The sequence below is a fragment of the Struthio camelus genome, chromosome 14 (genome assembly GCF_040807025.1).
Source record: "Struthio camelus isolate bStrCam1 chromosome 14, bStrCam1.hap1, whole genome shotgun sequence".
Lineage (NCBI taxonomy): Eukaryota > Metazoa > Chordata > Aves > Struthioniformes > Struthionidae > Struthio > Struthio camelus.
The window spans coordinates 20,994,538-21,016,292 of record NC_090955.1 but is presented as its reverse complement, the minus strand read 5'-3'; the positions used below and the strand labels follow the sequence as shown (position 1 = coordinate 21,016,292).

Below are 21,755 nucleotides of genomic sequence, written 5' to 3'. Positions count from 1 at the left end.
GCCATTTGTATCCCTGAAAGGTATATTTTTAGGGGGGGGGAGATTCCTGTGAGGTACTGTTTATGAATGACTAAGGCTGAGTAGCACTAAGACTACCTAACTGTTCATGTACCTCGACAAACTCCCGCTATTAATGCGCTGCAGTCTGATACTGAATGTGTCAAACGGTTACTTGCTGTTGGGCCAAGTGTATAAAGAAGTGAGCTGTAATATGAAGCACTTACCCTTAAAAGGTTAACATACCCAGCCTCGTGACAAAATATCACAGCGTTAGTCCATCCCTCATATTTACCCACCTACCAAAAGACTACCTGTGATTTCTAAGTTCATTTCAGTGTTTGCCACTTGTAGAATTTCTAATTTGATGTAATATGGTGCAACAGAAACATGGGCTTCTTCAGTCTGGTTCAACTTTTATAATACATGTAAACACTCGCTTACAAGAATAAGTTCCATTGAAAGTATTAGCGTTATTTTTATTTTGATTCACTGTTAGATGTCACAGTCTTTAGAGGAGACATGCTTTCTTTGACGGAAATTATATCACTTAAGAACAGATTTTTATCTGTTTCTGAACAAGGACGTCCAGAGGGTTATTTTCTCTGCTCTGCTTCTCAAACAGCTCTAGAGTTTCTCACTTCAGAGTACCGTTCCTCTTTGCCCCCATTTCCACGAGGACTTGCAGTCCCAAGAATAATCAGACCTCTGTGGAGCTGGCATATGTCAACAGGAAGGGCTGTTGCTCATCTAAGTGCCATACAATGCTCTGCAACAATACATTGTGCAAAAACGGAAACGGAAGGAAAGAGCAGATTCCACATTTGCTGATCTAGTTTCCTGGCTTTTCTTTGGGCTTAAGAAGACCGTGCATTTTCAGTTGACCTATGCTACTTGCAGCTTTCTGGGAGCTTCTGATCTTGTTAAAGAGCCTGTCTGTCAAAAGGCTTTCTCTGTGCTGTTTTTTCCTTAGCAAGTGGTGAAACTTTGAGATGTAATCAGCTGTATCTTATTTGATATGACAGCAATGAAACCATTTAATCCACTGATGCGAATAAAATGTGATCTTAATGTTATTCCTAAACACTAACACTCTCAGCAACTCCAGAGACCAAGGCCTCACTTGATCACATGTAAAACAAATATATCCTCTTCATATATTCATGTGTATTTGATTACAATTATTAGTATAGTCATGAAATCATTACCTGAGTGAAATTTGATCTCTTACCTGTCTCAGACTTACAGTAGCTAACGGCTACAGCTATTGCCTCTGGTTATCAGCCATGCAGTGTTTTGTTACTTCTCTGAAAAGCATTTTGGTTGCTGTGCGTTAAAAAGAAAACTCATCGAGCTTGTTTATCCCAGGAATCCAGGAGTTAGAGTTTATTGGACTGGAAATAATAGTCCAACTGTGTAGGTAGGTTGTTCACATCAGTCTGATAGCAAAATCAGGAGTTAAAAGAACATACTCATTTTTGCTATCAAGCAGTAACACACCAAGATTGTAGTGAGACAAGCTTAATGAAACAAGCTGTTTGGCTGGGGTACTTTTTTTTTTTTTATACCAAAAAAGAGCCAAGAAAGTTGTGTCTTATATTCATGTTCTGAGATTGCTGGGAAGAGAATAATCATATTGTGTCAGCTCATGGTTTTTTTTTTTCGCCTTCTGATTTAGAATGCAGTATTTAGATCAGTTTGGTATATAAATATTGCCACAGTAATGTTATAAGGCTACTTACTTGACCAGCTCTACAGAACTGTTATTCTTCAATCGAACAGTGACCAGAACAACCAGCAGCACCATTAGGTACTGCAGATAAAAGAAAAATTCCCCGCTTAATTTGTCTGTTCTCCTTCTTGGCTCATGTTACTTTGTATATTATCCTTGAATGGCATATTTTGTCTTTGGAGTGTTTTTTCACCCTGAACTTTTGAATTTGAGTAAATAATTATCAAATGATTTTGAGATATTTGCAGAAGATTCTATTTAGCTTGCAATTATACCTTATAGTGGTAGTAAAGTCATTAAGGAATTTATACTGAGTAAGGTTTTTCACCAGGAATTCTGTGTTTCTTTCTACTTGATTAGTTGAACTGGTAAAGACCAGCTGAGTTATTCCTTGTTTATACCCCTGGGAAGGGGAGGAGAATTTAACTGTCAGCATTTTTTTTTTTAGTGTAGCTTACAGAAAGTTTGCTGGACGCTATTACCCTCTACAGTTGCCTCTGCAAATTTGCACTTAATGCATTCATAAAGATGGTTCCTCCTTGACCTTTTATAACCTCTTTTTTGTCTTCAGGTGTGGGTGGATGCTGGTACACAGATATTTTTCTCTTATGCGATCTGCTTGGGGTGCTTGACAGCCCTGGGAAGTTACAATAACTATAACAATAACTGCTACAGGTAATATTTTCTACACTTTATTTTTACATTTAGTTTCAGTGGTGGAACTGTGCACATGCTCAGCGTTACTCGGAAGTACTTCCCTTTTCCTTTGGTGGAGCCACTTGCATGAATATTCATAATCATATGCACATGTATTTGCAGAATATAGACCTATAATGTTTTTGGTAATTGTTTCAGAGGAACTCTTTTCAAAGGTTTGGAGTTTTCTTCCCTTTTCATCATCTCTGAGTCTTGCACGGCCACAGGTGCTCACTTAGTACACACACGTATACATATTGGCCTGTATAATATACTGAATTTCATACATGTATATTTGCATGTGTATGCCATGTTTGATTGTATTACATGTCAGCTTCAGTAAGAACTGAAGTACTTGTTAGTGTTATCTTAAATCTTTTGCATATAATAGTAAGTATATATTATAGCTAAAGAAGAATTAGCTGAAATTTAACTTAAGCACGTGGATGAAATTAGCCACATGGTGACAGCCTGTCTTGCATACGAATGGTTTCCTGAATCTGACCCTTGTTATTGAATGTGGCACCCAGGCTCATATAAATAATAAACAAATGACTTTTTTTAAGTTCTGAGAATGGGGCTCACCTCTTTCATCTAACCGTAGCCATTTGGAAGGAAACCTTAAACAGAAATCTCCAGAAAACCATTATAGGATTAAATGAACTGCTGTCTAGAGGCATCTGTCTTTCTGCACTACTTAGCCAAAAGTAGTTTGGACTAGATGCCCAACTCTTTGGGCAGATATGGTTAGGTAAGACAAACCTTGCCATGAGTAAATATATATTCCAGCATATGTGTGGAACTTATGTAAAGTAAGTGGAAGTTTGAGAGAAAGCAGGCAATATGTGAAAGAGGAATAAAAATTTGGTGTTGGAAAATTAATGCATAATCAGTGTGATTACTCAGTAGATATTATTTAGACAATTCTAGATATACATATCCATCTGAAACGAATAAAAACAGTTTGCCAGGCACTTTTCAAATGCACGTCCAAACACAGGCAGCTAATGGTCTGTATATCATATTTTTAATCTTGGTATTTACACTGTTTTCTCCATGAAAAAAATTATATATCTGTGCAATATAATACAGTTAATTCCTAGATCATCGAGACAAATTCAGCAAAGAGTGATAATGTAAACTTTAATCCATGTCACAGTGTTTAACCATGAGTTGTCACTAGCTCATCTCACTGTCAGCTCAACTTTTTCCCCATCTGTTGGTGCAACTGGAGCTATTAAAATAAAAATTTCATAATTAATTTGCATAATTAATGAATCTGTGCCCAATAGCTTTTACGACTGAACACACCAAGGATTTTAGATCAGATTCCGATAAATCTGGAATTAGTTTTCCTAGTGTTCAGCAATCTTTAATACAAGATGGTAAATGACACCTAGAGTGTACTGACTCCATTATGATCTGCAGACAGAGAATTAAAATTTTATTTTTCTGTGAAGGAAACAAATGATTATTCGATGCAAAAGCAAAAAACTCAAAAAGTGTAAAGTTTTGAATTCTAAATTAGAGTTTTATCTGGAGAGTTTAGAAGGCAGTTTTAAAAAATAGAAAATGTATTTCTCTTTCACTGTTTTAGCAACGATTTGCTCTTCTGTCAGAAAGACACCAAATAGTAGGTCCCTCCAGAGAGAGCAGAAACCAGGAGACTGGCAACAACAGAAATGCAAATGTATCCACCAGCTGAATGTTTGCAGAATTATCCAGCAGCAGTTAAGGGTATTCTGCTCCCTGAACATGCAAAGTAGCTCAGAGGCAACATAAGTTATTCTTTATTTGGTCATGACAGCCAAAATTCCAAACTTTTTGTTGCATAAATTAGTGCAGATCCTGTACAGACTTCAAACAATATTGATTTACATTATCTTCAGAATAAATATGCCTCAACGGAGGGGTAATGAATGTCCCAACAGAACAGTGGGTAATTAAAGCTTACCCTCACCACCACAAGTGATGCCTTAAGCAAAGCTACTTCTTTTCCCTCTTTTTTAATTTTCTTTCTCTCCTGTTGCATCCCATCGAGAAACTACTCTGTCACAGGCTCAAGCACTGCAGTAATCCTTTGCTGTAGTTTTGTAACTCATTACAAAAAGCAGGAATTTTGATGTGTGATCAGAAAGCTTATGTAGTTCTTCTTTTCCTCTGACTCTAACACCATAGTTTGATCACTGTCTAAAAAAAGAAGTCAGTAGCTCACTTTCTAATGCCCTGAACAAGATGCTGGAGCAGGAATACTTTGTACTGAATCCAAACTCCATGATTCCTTTAACAGAAAGCTTTCACAAATTTTCTAAATATGACAGATTTTATTGTGCCCCAAAGTATGATTCTTAAGAAGTTTGAGGAAATAAGTTGGACAGAAACTAACATCTTATGCTGCAGAAAGCAGTTGAATTAAATGAATGTTAACAGTGGAAGACATACAAAGCAGCTAAGCAGCCTCTTCAGGACAGTGGAAAGTGAAATTAGACTTATGTTCTAACCAACGCTAAAAAATATGAGAAGCAAGCTATGGATTTGTCTCTTGAAATATCCACAGTGTCTGATATTATCTAAATGTGACATATACGCCCAGTCTTTTTGTATTCTGTTGTACTAAAAAAATTTTTCTAAGGGAAAGTTGCAGTGGAAAATAATGACATGATGTGTTTTAGTGTGAAAAGGGAGTAGAAAACCGAACTGCACATGGGTTTTTCTTATTAGCAACCTGATTTAATTCATTAACCTTGTAAATGAATTGCAAATAAGTCACTTCATATCTTTGAATAGGAAATGAACTTTTAATATCTTTACTAATTTTCATTGTAATACACTAATACAATGAGAAAATTATTTGAGGCCAGGACCTCCCTGGATTTACAACAGTTTACATCAAAAGTGACTTTTATGAAGAGATGAAAGCAATGTCAGTAACATCAATGTCATGAAATGTTTTCCTCAAGTGAATTAAAAAAGGCGTACTGATGCTTCCTTCCCCTTAAGGTTTTAGGAAGCTAAGCGATCCTAATCCAGTCACGCCTTCTCAGGGTTAGAATTAACTTCAACCATCCTCAGTAGACAGAAGAGGAAAATGCTCTTGTTCCTACTTCATGTGCTCTGTACCTGGAGAACTATTCTGTACCAAAACCACCTCATGGTTTCCCATGTTTCACAGGTCTTCCCTGTGAGTGCAGAAACGGTTATGGCCTTTCTCTTGAGGAAGCATCATATGGGTGCTGAGCAGCCAGACATATCCCACTAAAGCAGTATCCCTTTTTTCCAAAGGACAAAAAAAATAAATCTTATTGACATCTCTTGTTGCCAGGGTTTCATCATATCTTAATCTTAATTTCTCATCACTGAGCTGACCTAATTCTTAGGTGAGATATGCTGTGGTGTGAATCTCTCCAGGGTTACTTGTTCAGTGACAAAATACACTGAGAAGAATGGTTGGGAGGATGTGCCTTTTCCTTGTTCTATTTCTTCACAAAGCACAAAGAACTTGTGCTCCCAGTTGTTTTCTTTCAGACTGCTATTTTGCTTAAAAACGTACTTCCAATGATAGCTGATGATTTTCTAAGCTGGAAACTGGCTACATAGTAGTACCATTCAAAGTGCATGACTAGACTGGCTTTCCACAAATGCTGGGAGCAATTCTATATGAAAAACAAGTAAATAAGTTAGAATTGTGACAATTTTCAGAAAGTCTTTTAAGGGACCTAGCTACCCCTGCTGATACCAAACAGTGTTAGAGAGCATGCATGTGAAAGAACTGTCAAGTCACTGAACTACTCCATACCCATTTCTTGATCTACAGTTTGGAAGTGTTGACAGTTTTTCATTTCTGTGCAAATTTTGGCAATTTATAGATGATAAACCATATATAAAAATAAATCATTCTACAAAATGGTTATGGAAGCATAGAAGCATTCTCAAAATAATGGTCAAAACTAACTGTAGGTAAGGTGTAATGAGAGAAAGCCCAAACCTCTCATTGTCCAGTGGCCATAATTCAGCAGATCGTTCATTTGGTAGTGTTGAAATGTATATGTGCTTCCTGCCATTTAGAATGTACGTGCCTAACGCTAAGCTGAATCAAAGTCAGTAACAGGAAGAGCTTTGAATAGATATGGGAGGTAGCTTGGGGATCATTAGTGAAGAAATTAGATGTGGGATGCTAAAACTGGTTACCCCACTTTTAACTTAAGAAACTGATGATGTGAGGTTGCAGAATGAAAAATACCAGATTAGAGAAGCAACAGTTACAGAGAGATTGCCTAAGAAGTTTTACTTGAATATATGGCAGGACCTCAAAAATACAGATTAATTATGTCTCTGATTTTCAGTAAGTCACTACAAAGCTATGAGAAAGATGGGCTCCATGTTATCTGAGGCTGCACATTCAGAACCTGTTAGATTCGTCAGGGTCATTTCTTCTTGCTTGCTTGAAAATTTGCTTCAGAGCTGGAGCAGGATGGGAAAAACCAGGCTAAGTTATAGGCTTGACAGAGCTACTGGCTTGCCTTATGTTTCAGTATTTTAGGATCCCAATTTACTTTCAGGCTTCTAGGTTAGAGTGTTACGTTCTCCAGTACACAGCTGTGTCTTGTAGCAAACAGTCTTAAGAAACTGACTGCCATGATAAATCATACCTACCTCATCATTTGTTGAGGCTGAAGTACTTTTTGAAAGCAGGGTGGACAATGATACTTAACTGAGCTCTGGGCGAAAATAGCACATTTCTCCAAAAGTATTTTCCCTTGGTTTTAAGTGATTTACTGTTGTGACACTTCCAGTCTAGCTAGAGAAATATTACTTTGCCTCAGCCTTGCATTTCTCATTGCCTGATGTGTAAGACACATGTGGTTGAGAGATCAGTGTCCATGACCATTCTGTCTTTGCCTACTTTTTAGGCTGCTGACTTGAATGTGGATAGTGATTTTTGTTACCATTGCTCTAAAAAACTTTGTTTCTAAAACAAACTGCGATCATATTCTGTATGCGTGTAGATTGCCATTATACTGTAACTGAAATAGAGTTAGTCAAGATCTAACCATAAGATTTTTTTTCCAGCAAACAAATTGTGACCGTTTTTATGGCTCAGTATGTGAAAGCAACTCTCAAGAGATCAACTGTCGTGTTTTTTATTTACATTTTCAGAGACTGCATCATGCTCTGCTGCTTGAACAGTGGCACAAGCTTTGTTGCTGGTTTTGCTATCTTCTCAGTTCTTGGATTTATGGCTTATGAACAAGGAGTGCCCATTGCCGAAGTAGCAGAATCAGGTAAGTTCCAAAAACAGTTTTCTGAGTTAACAGAAATGCCTAGAGGTTGTTGCCAGAATACTTAGTCTGTACCACGTCTTATAGATAAGTTGACATTCATTCAGACTGTTTTGCAGATAGAAAATTCCTCTTAAGTACCTGTTACCTGACTCATTAGAGTAATTGCTATAAGAAGAGTTCTTAACTACTTTTCTGGTCCTGATGCTGTTGAGTTTTTTTTCCCAGGGACATATGCTGATACAGTCCAGTTGATTAAGTACAATAGTTCTTTTTTAAAGGCCAGAACGGCAACAAGGCCAAGTGGTACAAGAAATTAAGCATCTAACTTACCATTACTTGGAGTTAAGCATCTAATGAAAGTTAATGGCCCTTTAATACCTTTGTGGCTTTAAGTAGCACTTAACAGAACAGAAAGAACAGGAGGACTTACCCAGAAAGAAAAGCAGTATAATGCTGAATTGCTGAAAAGGAGAAATGGCTCTCATTAAGTTAGTCAAGGTTAACAAGAAAACTGCAAAGCAAGTAGGGCTTCACTGATACTGTCACGGAAAATATTTCTCTTTCCCTGAAGTCTCCAAGACAGGAAAATGTGAGCGGAGAGAGATAGTATTTTAGTAGATTTGAGAAGTTATCAATGCTGTTGCAAGAATGTTATATTAAAAAGATTTCCATAAATATGCAGCCAATGAATTAATAAAAAATGTGGCAGCCGCAGCAGCACTGAAAAATGCAGAGCACAGGTTTTGAACAAACGAGTAAGCATTTTGGCTTGCACCATGTATGGCTTCCAAGATGCAGCTCTTGCTGCGAAGCTCTTACCATTAGCTGCATACTTGCACAAAATGTAGATGCATTACTTACATTACTGTATTAGAGGAGAAAAAAAAAGGAGAAGATATGTTAATAAGGCAGTCATAGAACCCACACATTATTTTTTATCCAGGTATATGAGTCTTGCTGTACATCCACACATACAGGCACAGTGATATCTTACCAGAAATCTTGACCTTCAGACATTTAGATAGGATGTAGGGAGAGTGATGTGCCAAGCAAGTCACCAGTACTGATTAGCCTCATCACCAAAAATTTAGACTGTTACAGAAATGTGCAGTTTGTCAAGGGTTTTCAATCTTATATTTAGCTCTGCTCAAGAGCAATCAAGTGGAAACTATCTGTCTCCTTTGTTTTCTTCCTTTTCAGGACCAGGACTTGCATTCATTGCTTACCCTAAAGCTGTTACCATGATGCCTCTTTCTCCTCTGTGGGCAGCTCTGTTCTTCATGATGCTCATATTCCTTGGATTAGATAGTCAGGTATGAAACAAACACAATTTAAATATTTTGTCAGATTCCCTAGCATTTATATATCAACGTCTTTGATGTTAATGGCATTTAACCTGATGAAAGAATGTGAACCCTAACTGAATTCCTTGCTTAAAACCATTCATTCAAATTCCTTCTTTTAAATCTTAGTTATGTGATAGTGGAGATTCCTTTATCATTTATTGCAAGCACTGATTCAGCCTGAATATAGCTTTCGTTATTAACACGGAAATCAGTGTGAACTTAAAATACGGGTGGTTAAAATCCACAATTCACTAAAATGCTAGTTTTTCCCCTTTTCCTGTTTTTAAAGCGATTTGCAAAGAATTTTGAAACTGAATGTAAGTTCCTATGGTATCTTCATACTTCAAGAAGAAATGCCCATATTTTCCTGGAAGGAAACCTGATCTAATATATTGAAAAAAAGTATGAAAATTAGCAGTTCCTGAATTTTACTCCTGGCTGTTTCAGTGAAGCAGTCCTTATATTGTCTGCCTTGGGGCATTAATTCAGCTGCCTATTTTAAAAGCCTTGCTCCAGAGCCCTGAGTCAGAAGCTCAGGTCTCCTGTCCTCTGGTGATCTTTAAAGTTAGTAGGAATATTCCTTCACTTCCCCGTTGCATGTACATGGCTTGGACACTTAATGTCTTTGCTGAACTTCCCTCTTCTGTAAAATGGAGACAACTCAGTGAACTTCTGCTGAAGTTCATTACACAGTGCTTGACTGTGCAGAGCACTGCATATTGTTCCTTTGAGTGACAATTGTGCAGAATGCTTAGAGAGAAATTCTGCTGCAGTCCTATGAAAAGATTTGTTCATCATTTAAGTCCCATTCAAGACATATTTGAAAGATGTAAATTTTATGTTAGCTATCTGCTGCAAGGCAAATTCTGAGGTATTATTAGTGGATCCAGCTATTTGAATTTGATGGTGGACTGGAAATCTTCTCGGGCCTCTTAGTTCTGAAATGATGTTCCTCTCAGTTTGAACTTCTCCTTACAACATATCCTCAGGGATCTTTCAGTCTGTCTCGGTGATGAGAACACAGAAGGGTATTTGAAGTGTTTTGTAGCAAATCCAAATCCAGAGAGCAGATGAGATGCATATTTTATTTGTACTTTCTTATAATTTGTTGTAGTTTGTGTGTGTCGAAAGCCTTGTGACAGCTGTTGTAGATATGTACCCAAAGATTTTCCGAAGGGGCTATAGAAGAGAACTGTTGATTCTCGGCCTTTCCGTTGTGTCATACTTCATTGGCCTCGTAATGTTAACTGAGGTAAGATATTCTTTGTTGTATTACTGTAGACAAAAAAGGAAATGGATGTCTGTTTATAAATCATGACAGATTCAAGGCATAGCCATATGTTTGGCTTAGACAGACTTCACTGTCAGGTATATCAGTACAAAATAAGCAAACGACTGTTCTCACCTATTGTGTAACATTTGAAATGCATCCTCAGATTTTCAGTTGAGCTTAAGATATATTTTAATCAAAGCTACACAGCCAAGGAAGTTCCATCATCTTGGCACCAGCCAACTGGCTGTACTGAGCATGGTTTCTGTTCACTCGCTCTTGAGTAAAGAAGATAAAGTAAAATGAAAACAGCAAACAAATACTTTTCTCTTTTTTTTTTTTTTTTTTTTTTCCGCTCGCTGGGCCACTGGGCCATTAGATCCTCCCTGTACAAGGGGAAGAGGTGAAGGAAGAGCTGCATTTCTGAGAATCCGTGGTATTAAATGTCCAAGGAATGTATGAGAAAGCCTGTCTCTACTAACTGTGAAGGGCCACTATGTGACTCTGTTGTGCAGCAACCTCAGGCAGGGTTTACAGTTGAAGCAGCCTCCTAGGGCTTCATCAACTAACCAGGGGTCAGTTATACCACTTCCTTAAGATCCATAGTCTTGAGACCGTGTGCTTTTCTAATTGCTTTGTTACTGGAAACGAGCAAATTTTGCTTTAAAAAAAGGTCATTAGGTAATAATAAGCATGTTAGTCTCTACTCAGTATGCAGGTTTTGGGAACAAATTTGAATAAATCAGCTAATTAAAACACTTTAGCTTTAGATTCCCTTTGAAGGAGAGAATAACTAAAGATGGGGAGGAAAATGGAGACCAGGATAAAATGAAATATGGTTTTTCTCAGTGACATTTCTCGTCAGACTAATCAGATACCTTTCCTTGATAACAGATCTGACATTCAGATCTGACATGCAGCTGAGGAAAAGTTTTATAGACTGCAGTGAAGAGTTTGAAGAGGCACCACAAAAAAAAATTATTAGCTGTATTCAAAAGAAGAGGATTAGTGTAAGTAACTGGACACAGAGGAGATGACAACTTATAGTGTTAAAAGAGGCAGTGGCTGGAATGAGAGTCTTAGTGAAGTTATACAGATAGCTCTCACGATAGCAATTTTATCTAATATTTGTAGTAGGCTTGCTATGGAAACAGGGCATATGTAATCATAGGCTACATGCAACTATCTCTCTGACTATGCATTCTTTCACTTTAGCTTTTGAACCTGTTGGCAGGTTTCAGTCAATTTAGCAGAAAAAAAATTCAAAGATAGGAAGTTCTTACACTTTTCATGAAAGTTGGCAGCCAGATATAGAAGTCCTAGAAGTGTCCTGACTGGTGGAAAGACCGAAATACAGTTTTAGTCTTTGTTAAACACCGATGAATTCACAAAAAACGTTGGCCTAATGACTGCATCGATTATAAGGGCTCACAGTCATCTGTAAAGCAAAAGTCTAAATCAGGCTTCTCACGTTCCTGAGTTACAGAAGAAGGCATATTGGCAGGGAAGGACTGTGTGATGGGAGTGCTAAAGATGGGATAGACTATAGTAGTACAAGGTATTGTCCTACTCCCACCCATATGGGAGTAGTAAACATTCCTATTAGGTGTTAAAAATGATTAGGAACAATTGAAGAATTAGGAAAGAGAAGTATTTGGATGTGAAACTAGGCACCACCAATGTGATGTAGACATAAAATAGGTTTCTGAGATGTTTCAGGAGAAGTATTTTCAGTTGAAAGATGGGAAAATAGGTTTCTGAGATGTTTCAGGAGAAGTATTTTCAGTTGAAAGATGGGAATAGTCCCATGATTGGACCAGTAAGATTTCCTGTGCAATGTCATATATGATTCTGGCTGCTTACATTCAGAAAGATGACAGACCGGAAAACAAAAGCAAATAGGATGATCCTAGTAGTGCAGAGCTTGGTTTACCATAGACCAGCAAAATGATGAAAATATTAGCAAAGGCATGTGGTTGCTTTTTATAAGCCCATCATCAAGGTAGCATGGGGTATAAACACAAACTATTTATGCAAAAAGAAAGGCTCCTTCTCACCCCTACCCAACCCAGGGGGTGCAAGCTGGCCATGAATAATTACAGGATGAAAATTAAGAAGGGATTTCCAGGATTTTTTTGCAAGAACAATAGTTATAACTGATTTTATATTAGAACTCAGTCAGTCAGTGAGTTAATGAAAGGTATTGTGTGTTACAGTTTCTTGTGAGAACAGAGGTGTTGACACTGGTTGATTTAAGAATTTATTCCAGATATATGTCTTATAAGCTGAGACTTGGAACAGAGCAGCCTTACAGAGACCAATTTGCCTACAGCCGCTCTTACTCTTAGTAGGAGATTATTCTTGCTGTGTAAAATGGGGAAATTTTGGAATAATTCCTTCCCCCGTGCAAGTGTTAAACACTGCAGTGAGAGATATATTATCCAGACATACAGGCTGAAAGGAGTATAAGCATGAAGAAAGAAGAGGAAGCAAGTTCTCCCAAATGACAGTGTTTTTGCAGGAATTTTGCAGAAGTGCTTCCCTTACCTTGTATCATGTTAGTTGGTTGATCTCTAAGCTGCAGTTTTTCTCAGATATTTGCTGCACCTCACAGTGAGCTCTTGGTAGCAAAGATATTGCTTATGAGACTTTGGGAAGTAGTCTGATTACAGAGGCAGCACCACAGACTAAAAGTAATGTAGCTAATAATCAACAAAGTGTCTGCATGAGGAGCAAAGAGAATCTAATTTAATTCAAAAATTTTGATTTCAGCATTTGCATTCTGGCCCGAGAGGACTGGCACGCCACAATTCTTTTGCTTTAACTTTTTCCTTGAATGTCAGTCAAATCCCAGGGAAACATTGAAGCTCAGAAATCCTTTTTTTCCTCAGGTTTGCTGGAGAATCCTAAGTTGTTAATGAGCGAAGTGGCTTATTTACATCATCAGTTAGGCAGTCTAAAGAGCTGTGATCCCATGCTCAGGTGACAATATTAGCAGACAGCACCTCGTTTTGTGGTACTTCTGTAAGGTATCAAAGCTTTATGCATGAGTGAGATTTCCAAGCATAAATATATGTCCCAGCTCTGCCTTAATCCTCTCTCGCATTTCTAAATATATATTCCTGGAATCTTGTCAGGCTTTTTTTAATTCATAAAAGATGTTTTTCCTTCTAGGAAAACTTTTCCATTCAGACATCAGAGTCATTTCATAACTTTACAGCAGAAGTTTTGTCAAATGGCTGCTTGGAGGTTGATGCAGTTCTATGTATATAGTTACTTTAGAACATTCTTTTGTGGAACAAGATTTAAACAGAATTTTGAGCTTATAGAGTCTATCTTTATTTTCACACAGCTAATGCAGAGAAAAAAAGAAGGGAAATCCTAGGGGTTGCCTTTTCGATTCAGTTGTCTCTGCAGTTTAAGGTTCTCTTCCATTTGCAGAAAACTGTCTCAGATGTAATGGATCATAGGCATTGCCCAAATAGCTTTACATTTCAATTAGAGAGGCGATCTCAAGTCCCTATTTCCTTTACATAGCTTCCTGCAAAGAGGGAAGTCTTAGGATTCCTATTTATTGACGTGGTCTTCTTCTGTGAATCCTCTCCTCATTATTTGAATAATAAATGCATATGTGATAAGAGGTTAAGTATCTTGCATAGAGAATGATGTAATATTAGTATAATTCTATTAGTAAAGTTTTCTATAATGTTATTAATCGGACTTTATTATAGTTTGTCTTCTCATCTTGCCTAGAGGCAGAGGAGCTAGAAAGCCAGCCAATTTTCTGAACAGTTCGGACTGTTGTAAGCAAGAGAAAAATTACAGAAAAAGAAGAAAAGAATTATGTCTTTGGTAGATGTGGCAATTGAAATAATTGGGTGGTAGTCAAACAGTAAGTTAAAGTGAGGAAGTAAAATTATGTCTGGGTTAAGCATATTTACCTTTTATCATACTGGTTTGACCTGTGGCATTGCTGGATGCAGAAAATTACAGGATCATTGACAGTATAGTGTGCATTGGAATCCATGGCACAGATTCCATGTCAGCATAGGACCCTGCTTGGTTTTCATTGCTCTCCTTTTTGGAAGTGCATAGGTTGCTATTTTAAAGCCATTCAGAGAATATTTTTTGACTTGCTAGGAAAACAGTAAAGAAAAAGGCTTACTTGAAGTCGTGGTGATACTATTTCATTTTCTATAAAATAATAATGACTCACATAACTAATTCAGCTGAACATTTCTGAGCTATATTCAAACTTTATAGGTCAGTGTACTCAATTTACAGGGCCATATGCCATTGGAGAGTGATTCTAGCGGCTATCGGTTTTTCTTTTCATTCCCAAGATTTAACTAATACTTTTACATATTAATGGAACAGACATTATAAAAAAAAAAAAAAAAAACCCTGCATGTTCATGTGCAGATCAGAAGCAGCACTTGCTCGATGAGGTAACGAATGAAGTTGAAAAAGGTACAGAGGTGGAAGAGCATTTTGCAAACAGGTCAAATGTGGTGCCCCATCATTTCAGCTGGAAAACTTCATATATTTGTTCAATATTCAACTGGCATAGGGGGGTAATCTTAGGTAGTATGGAAAAAAAAATCCTTCACAATAACAAGTCACTGAAAAATGAACATCCTTTGTTCCAGAAGGTAGGAAGATTGTCAGGGAACCAATAGATTGGCTGTGTAATTAAATCCATATTTGTATGAAATATTGCCACTGGTGCCTATTTTGATTTTTTTTGATTTTGACACACTATTTTGATTTTTTTTTCCTTTTTCTTTTCTTATGTTTCAGGGTGGGATGTACGTCTTTCAGTTATTTGACTCTTACGCAGCTAGTGGCATGTGCCTTCTTTTTGTTGCCATATTTGAATGTGTCTGCATAGGCTGGGTTTATGGTGAGTTGCTGAAAATTGCTGTGGTTTTGAGTTTTCTATGTGATTTTTCTATCTGTGCAAAAGCAAAGCCCTTGTGCCCTCATGGAGTGGGGCCCACAGAGCTTTACTCCCTTACAAACCCTACTAAAAGTCGGGAAGGCCTTTCTTCCACTCCAATTCACAAGAACAGTAGAACTGATTATTCTCTTGCTCCTTGCCAGGACTGACCTCCACCTTTCTCCATCAGGGAAAGTCCTTAGAGAGCTAGCTGCCTTAGAAAGCAGGAGTGGCAATAAGTGTTCCTCCTCCTACAAGTGTCTGTGTAGGGTTGGTTCCCTTCTACTCCTGATACTCACAGGTAAATCCAGGGGATTGGAATTAGTGCCTCATTAACACAAAAGCACATATTAGTGTTCCCAGCTCTGCTGTTTCAGCAAAGTCAGGAGAAAGAACACTACGATGCTAGGAATGTTCATGGTACATAGACAAGCATTTCTTTGCATCCAAAAGAATGACAGTTTTACTTTGTGAAATGCATGTGTCCCCGGCTGTCTAGGGATTCACAAATGAGCTTGAAGCATATTTACTCTTTAATTGGGCCTGCTCAGACTATTATTGACCAGAAGCCGTTTCTGTTTGACAGCTCACCCGTTCCTACTCTCTTTTCATTCATATTGGGCAGATACATATAAAGCAACAACTTCCAGTATGGCATTCTCTGGCCTCAGTCTCCCAGTATTAGGAAACACACTGAATATGTTACCCTTTCATCTCTTGGAATAATCTCTTTGGGTTCTATTATCTTGCACTTGTCTACACGGGGCTCTGATTAAGAGCAGATGGCTGAAACTGTTCCCACACTCTGCCCACTACACCGCCCTTCTGTTAGACATTCTCACTCCCAAGGAATGGATTTCTGATCCATTCCACTCCTAAACAGATCCTGAAATATTTTACCCTAATGTACGAGTTTTAAAACTCCAGTGAATCAAGAACCAGTATATGAATGAATAAGACATCCCTGCTCTAAAAGCAGCACTCTCTGCCACAACTACAAGCAGGTGACAGATGTATGTGTGGGAGAACAGCTTCAGTCTTTGTAGCTCTGTCAGAGCCTTCGTTTTTCTCTTTTCCATTTTAAATACTAAACTGTATAACCTCTTGCACACACATTCTTCATCTGCTTTTGCTTTGCTTCTCTTGGTACAGGTAGCAATCGCTTTTATGATAACATTGAAGATATGATTGGGTACAAACCACTGTCATTGATTAAATGGTGCTGGATGGTCTTAACTCCAGGTATTTGCGCAGTAAGTATAGAATATCTTAGTAACTTGTTTTAGACCTAAATAGGGTCTTCTGCACAGATTTTTAGAAGTTTGCAACAACAGTTGAGAAAAAAGCCTATTGATTTGTAGCATATGTTGTAATTCAGAAACATTCTGTAGGATCTGTAAAAATTTGTTAAATATATTTGAATTGTGAGAATTCCTAGTATATACAGTAATGGGAAAAAATAAACTCAGGAACTTAAATGCAAATTTGCCGATGCAGTGGAGGTTTTTCACTGCATTGTCAGTACACCTTGAATCTGCCCAGCATAACTCAAGTTCCACCAGACTTCTGCTGATTTCCTTGACACTCCAGCCTCCTATTTCCTTCCCTCTCTTTGGGTAACTAGATGTTTCTCAGAGGAAATAGGACGTTCTTTCTTCCAGCTAGAGCAATAGAAGAGGCCAAAGGCACATCTCCTATGCGAGAAGGAGGGATTGGAATTTGCCTTACTAGGAGCTGGCAGTACCGGTAGCAGTACAGAGTGAGCAGTGCTCACTCATGGCCATCTGTTGTGGCTATGTAACAGAGACAAAATTACAAAAGAGCCTGAGTAAATTATAGCCCCTAAATTTGATCCACAAGACCTCAAGGATTAGATACTAAAACCTTCCAGTTGTCCAATGTGTAAATGATAGCGAGGAACAAAAGCAGAGATATTGGGGCACTTGCAGATCCAAGTACCCTTGGGCTCTGCCACTGATTCTACTTGAAAGCTTGGGAAAATTTGTGACTCAGTTGCCCCAGCTCTGAAATGAAGTTAGCATCACTTGCTCTTGTACAGTGTTTTCATCACTTTTGAGAAAAATAATTACCATTTCTATGTTACTGTATTAGTAAATGTAAATGATCCAAACTGCTTAATTAGACCCCTGTCAAGTTTAGACAGATATATTTGAGCTTTTGTGAGGATAAAAGATTTGGCATGCGGAACTGCAAATACAGACAGTGGATTAAGGCAACTTTGAAAATTTTGTCTTTCCTTTCTCATAGTGACAGATTGGAGAGTGCCCAGCTTGTGTCGCCTAATCACAGCTGGCTCTCCATAGCAAAACTTAATCTTTCCTGCCCAGGTACGGTTTGCCAGCAAAGTGCACGTTTTATTCTCAACGAGAGGTAAATAGGATTTAAACTTGAAAGGTTGTTCATTTCTGTGAAAGGAACTGAGACACATTTTTTCAGCTGGCCATAAAAGAGGATATTGCTGTGTTTTTACCTCTGACTTCAAAGCTTAGCGCTACTTTCCATCTTTAGGGAGACTGAGCTCGCCTATGTAAACAATCATTTTCGTGTTACATAGACAATGTTGTTTCAAATACTGCTAATACATTTCTCTGTTTATTTCAGGGAATCTTCATCTTTTTCCTGGTAAAATATAAACCTTTGAAATATAACAACGTATATACATACCCTGGCTGGGGCTATGGCATAGGGTGGATGATGGCTCTCTCCTCCATGATCTGTATCCCTTTGTGGATCTGCATTAAGCTGTGGAAGGCCGAAGGCACTTTTTTAGAGGTGAGATATATTTTCAGATTAAGGATACTGGAAAAGGAAGTGGAAAGTGAATATGACTCCGTCTGCATGCGATTAAGCACAATTTAATCAAAAAAATAATGCTCTTTTAACATAGGATCCACAGACCTGTTCAGTGGTGTTTGAATCACAGCTAGGGGTAGGTCTTTCAGTCACTGGTAGAAAGAGACACCTGAGTTCTCTGTTTCCTTTAGAATTTCTTTCTGTTTTTTTTCTACCTTCACTGGCTTGAGCCTGTGGTAACTAACAAGTACTATTACTCTAAGGTTCATTCATTCCTGTGTTCTGCAGACGAAGGTCAGCCGCCTTCTTCTCCCACTTTCGGTAACTATAATGTTTTTGCAGCCAGGATTATCCTCCATGAGCTGGATAGCATATGCTCACAAACGTATTGTGTACAGTTTTCCTGATTACTGTGAGAAGTAGAGGCAAGAAGTTATTCTCAGTATAATTTACTGAAATATGGTATCAAGGAATCACAGGTCAGGCCTGAGACTGAGATTATTAAATGTAAGACCTTTTTTCAGAAGAAAGTTAACATAGTGAAGATGGCTATAATGTAAGAAACAAGAACACATATCTTACCGGGCTTCTTGGGAATTCTGGTCTTCTAGACAAGCCTGATTCTGTGACTGGGAGTTCCTTAGATACTAGCCAATAACTATAGGTATCCTAGCAGCACCTCCTATATATGTCTGAGAGGCTGAATAAGGTCCCTGCTACAAGCTTTCACAGTCTTTCTGATGTTCTCCAGGAATGCCAAAGTGAGGAACAGTACAATAGAATTTTCTGTGTCTAGAGCATCTGGCTTAATAACTCAGTTTGCACCTCTGACTGATCTCTCTCACAGCGTATACTTGTAATATATATATATATATTTTTTTTTTTTACAAGATTTATCATCTATTCAGGCCCAGAGAGTATGACATGAATATCTTAATGTAATAATTATTGCTTTCTTGAGTGGAAAAGCCAACAGATATAATTTATTATGCTAACTGATGGCAGTTCATATTGAAACGACTGTTCAACTGGGTAAATATGTCCTGGAGACGACCTAGGAAATAATTATGATGGGTATTCAAACAAAATGAAGTGTCCATAGCATAGTTTTCTGAGTATGTTAAAAAAGGAAGTTTTGTGCAAATCTGAACATTCAATGTTCCCTTAATGTTCCCCTCAATCTTACTCCATCCCTACAAGGAAATAGCACTTGTTCATAGAACCTTTTTTTGCACTACCTTGTCAACTGAAGCTCTGCAGACATGTCATTCTCTATTCTATACATGAAGAATGAGAGGGGTTTTTTAGTTACAGTTGGGAGCTTCCCAGCAAGCCAGCTTCCTGCAACATCTCTGCTCCCCAAGCTGTAAGCAGCAACATTGATATTGATGTTGTTTCAAGAGAAGAGAAAGTTCTCAGTTGAACACACACGTACTCTTCTTTTGTCCTTTATTGTAGCTTAATACACCTTGGCAGTCTCTTGTGTATTTCTTTTTCTCAGTGCATATCCTTTGACTATATCACGGGAAACAAAAGGCACCCATATACCAGGACTTATTAGCTGGAGCTTTGTGCTGAGTTACTTCATGGAAGTGAATGTTACTCTAGATCAGTTTGAAAAATACGCTTTGACTTTGCCTTCAGCTTTATTCTCTAGCCTTTGGTCTGGTATGATGTGAAACAAAAGGTGCGGCATGCAGTTCTATTGGTGGAACTAACAGGGAAATGAGAACAAATAAACATGAAGGAGAAGAGGATTTTGCAGTCAAACTATGTAACAAATATTTGTCTGTGAGCAAGAAAAAGAATGATTTCCATTTTCTCTAATTTTCTAGAAATTCAGGAAGTTGATTATACCTAGCTCAGATCTGAAAATGAGAGGGAAACTTGGAGGAGGAGCCTACATTGCAGCAATAAATGACTGCGACAGCAAACTGAAAGGAGATGGCACCATTTCAGCCATTACAGAAAAGGAGACACATTTCTGAAAGAACTATCTTTTTGGCTTTTTTTGTATAAATGAATAAATAAATAAATTCACTTAATTATAGAGGCTGGCTTGTTTTGCACAAAATTTTATTAACCAGTTAGTTTTGAAGTGAACATTGTATAGTTGTTTAAAAGTGATTTTTTAAATTACTATATAAGTAATGATTATGTAAAAGAAAAAGAAATAGTATTGTGTGGTATGTTAGTGTTGACTTCTTGTAATATGGTGATTTCAGTAAATGTTTTTTTAGAAGTTAGAGGGACCTGTATAATGTGCTGTAAAACTTTTTTTTTGGCAGGTATGATGTTGTATAGATATATGCATTTTAATCTGTAAGCATTTCAGACCATTTCAGCTTCTAACGTATGTATATAAAGGGGACCAGAATATCCTTTTGTTTATATTGGAAGATATCGTGGGGGGAGAGAGGGGATCCTTGTAATTGCCGTTACGTATCACTGTCTGAATGTGGGCTGTATCCAAAGTCCACTGAAATCAATGGGAGCTTTTCCTATTTGGGATAGTAGCTTTTGCATCGGGCTGTGTGTGATTCAGCCTTTCACCTCGGCTAGGGCAGCTGCAAGACTGAGCTTTACACCTAATAAAGCTCTTTTTTTCAGGGCAAGTTTTGTGAAGCTGGCATAAGTACCACCTCAACTGATACTGTTGCCTTCCCTCTACCCTCCATCTGCTTCCAACAGGTCTAAAAATGTGGTGGAATGGGCCCGCTTCTGAGTCACTGTTTTTCTGGAGATGGGATTGAGAGTTTTTTTTTTAAGAGCTGCGAATTTTACGGTTCTTGTAAGTTACTGGTCTCTAAGTTCGCGTGTACTGCTGCAAGACACCTCTGAAGCTTTTTCATCTCCTTTGGTCTCTGGGTGGCCAGTGCTTCATTTTGATTTACTTTTCCCATCCCCTAAAGTGAAATGTATTTGTCTACGCTAGCGCAGCAGGAGGAGATGGAGATCACTTTATGCACGTGGAGATGTTTTGAGGAAAAAAAGAACAGATTTAGAGCTATGCAAATACCTTGGCCTGTCTGTCTCTTTTGTTGCCTGTTTTCCAGCCTGTCTACCTGTTTATCTATTCACTCCCTTTGAAAGAAATCAAGGATCTTGTAATGACCAGGTATAGCACTAATACAGTTTTTTCCATCTCCGAGGTACTTTCTAGATGCTCTCAGATTAGTTCTTCTGCCCTAAATGGTATACAGACTTGCACCGAAGGCAGAATAGTTTATTTAGTGGAAGACCAGAGTAGTAGGTCCTTAAACTCTACAAGATTTCCAGGGAATAAACTCTGTATTGTGCAGATGAAGGAATTAAGACAAGGATGTGATTTTACTGTTTCTACAAAGGGAGCAGTATTGGTTTGTGATATCATACTTATTTATTCCATCCGTTGTATAAACTGACTCCCTCTGATTTAAAACAGATTTTGGTATGTGAATGCAACTGATGGAAGGTCAGGACCATGAGGTATCCAAATGCTAGTTCCAGCATCAAAATCTCTCAGCTATCACTTGCTGTCTTTTCTTCTGCCAATATCACAAGCATTATGTTATTTGTACTGGACAGCTAATTTTTTTTGGTCTTCCATCTCCCATCCTCTTCTCAAACTGTTATGGCATGTTTTTTATTTAATAGCTATATGAAAAGCCTGTGGAGGAATACTGTACTGTATTACACA

At 37.9% G+C, this 21,755-nt stretch overlaps 1 protein-coding gene across 1 annotated transcript in view; it reads left to right on the top strand.

Moving 5' to 3' along the window:
• SLC6A11 (solute carrier family 6 member 11) overlaps positions 1 to 21,094 on the top strand; it is a 108,710-nt gene extending 87,616 nt beyond the window's left edge. Inside the window, exons 8-15 of the mRNA XM_009688133.2 lie at positions 2,301 to 2,404; positions 7,583 to 7,707; positions 8,908 to 9,020; positions 10,168 to 10,305; positions 15,124 to 15,226; positions 16,415 to 16,515; positions 17,885 to 18,055; positions 19,912 to 21,094. Coding sequence (XP_009686428.1) covers positions 2,301 to 2,404; positions 7,583 to 7,707; positions 8,908 to 9,020; positions 10,168 to 10,305; positions 15,124 to 15,226; positions 16,415 to 16,515; positions 17,885 to 18,055; positions 19,912 to 20,064 — 1,008 coding nt within the window. The 3' untranslated portion in view covers positions 20,065 to 21,094. The remainder of the gene's footprint in view (positions 1 to 2,300; positions 2,405 to 7,582; positions 7,708 to 8,907; positions 9,021 to 10,167; positions 10,306 to 15,123; positions 15,227 to 16,414; positions 16,516 to 17,884; positions 18,056 to 19,911) is intronic.
• The last annotated feature ends 661 nt before the right edge of the window (positions 21,095 to 21,755 follow it).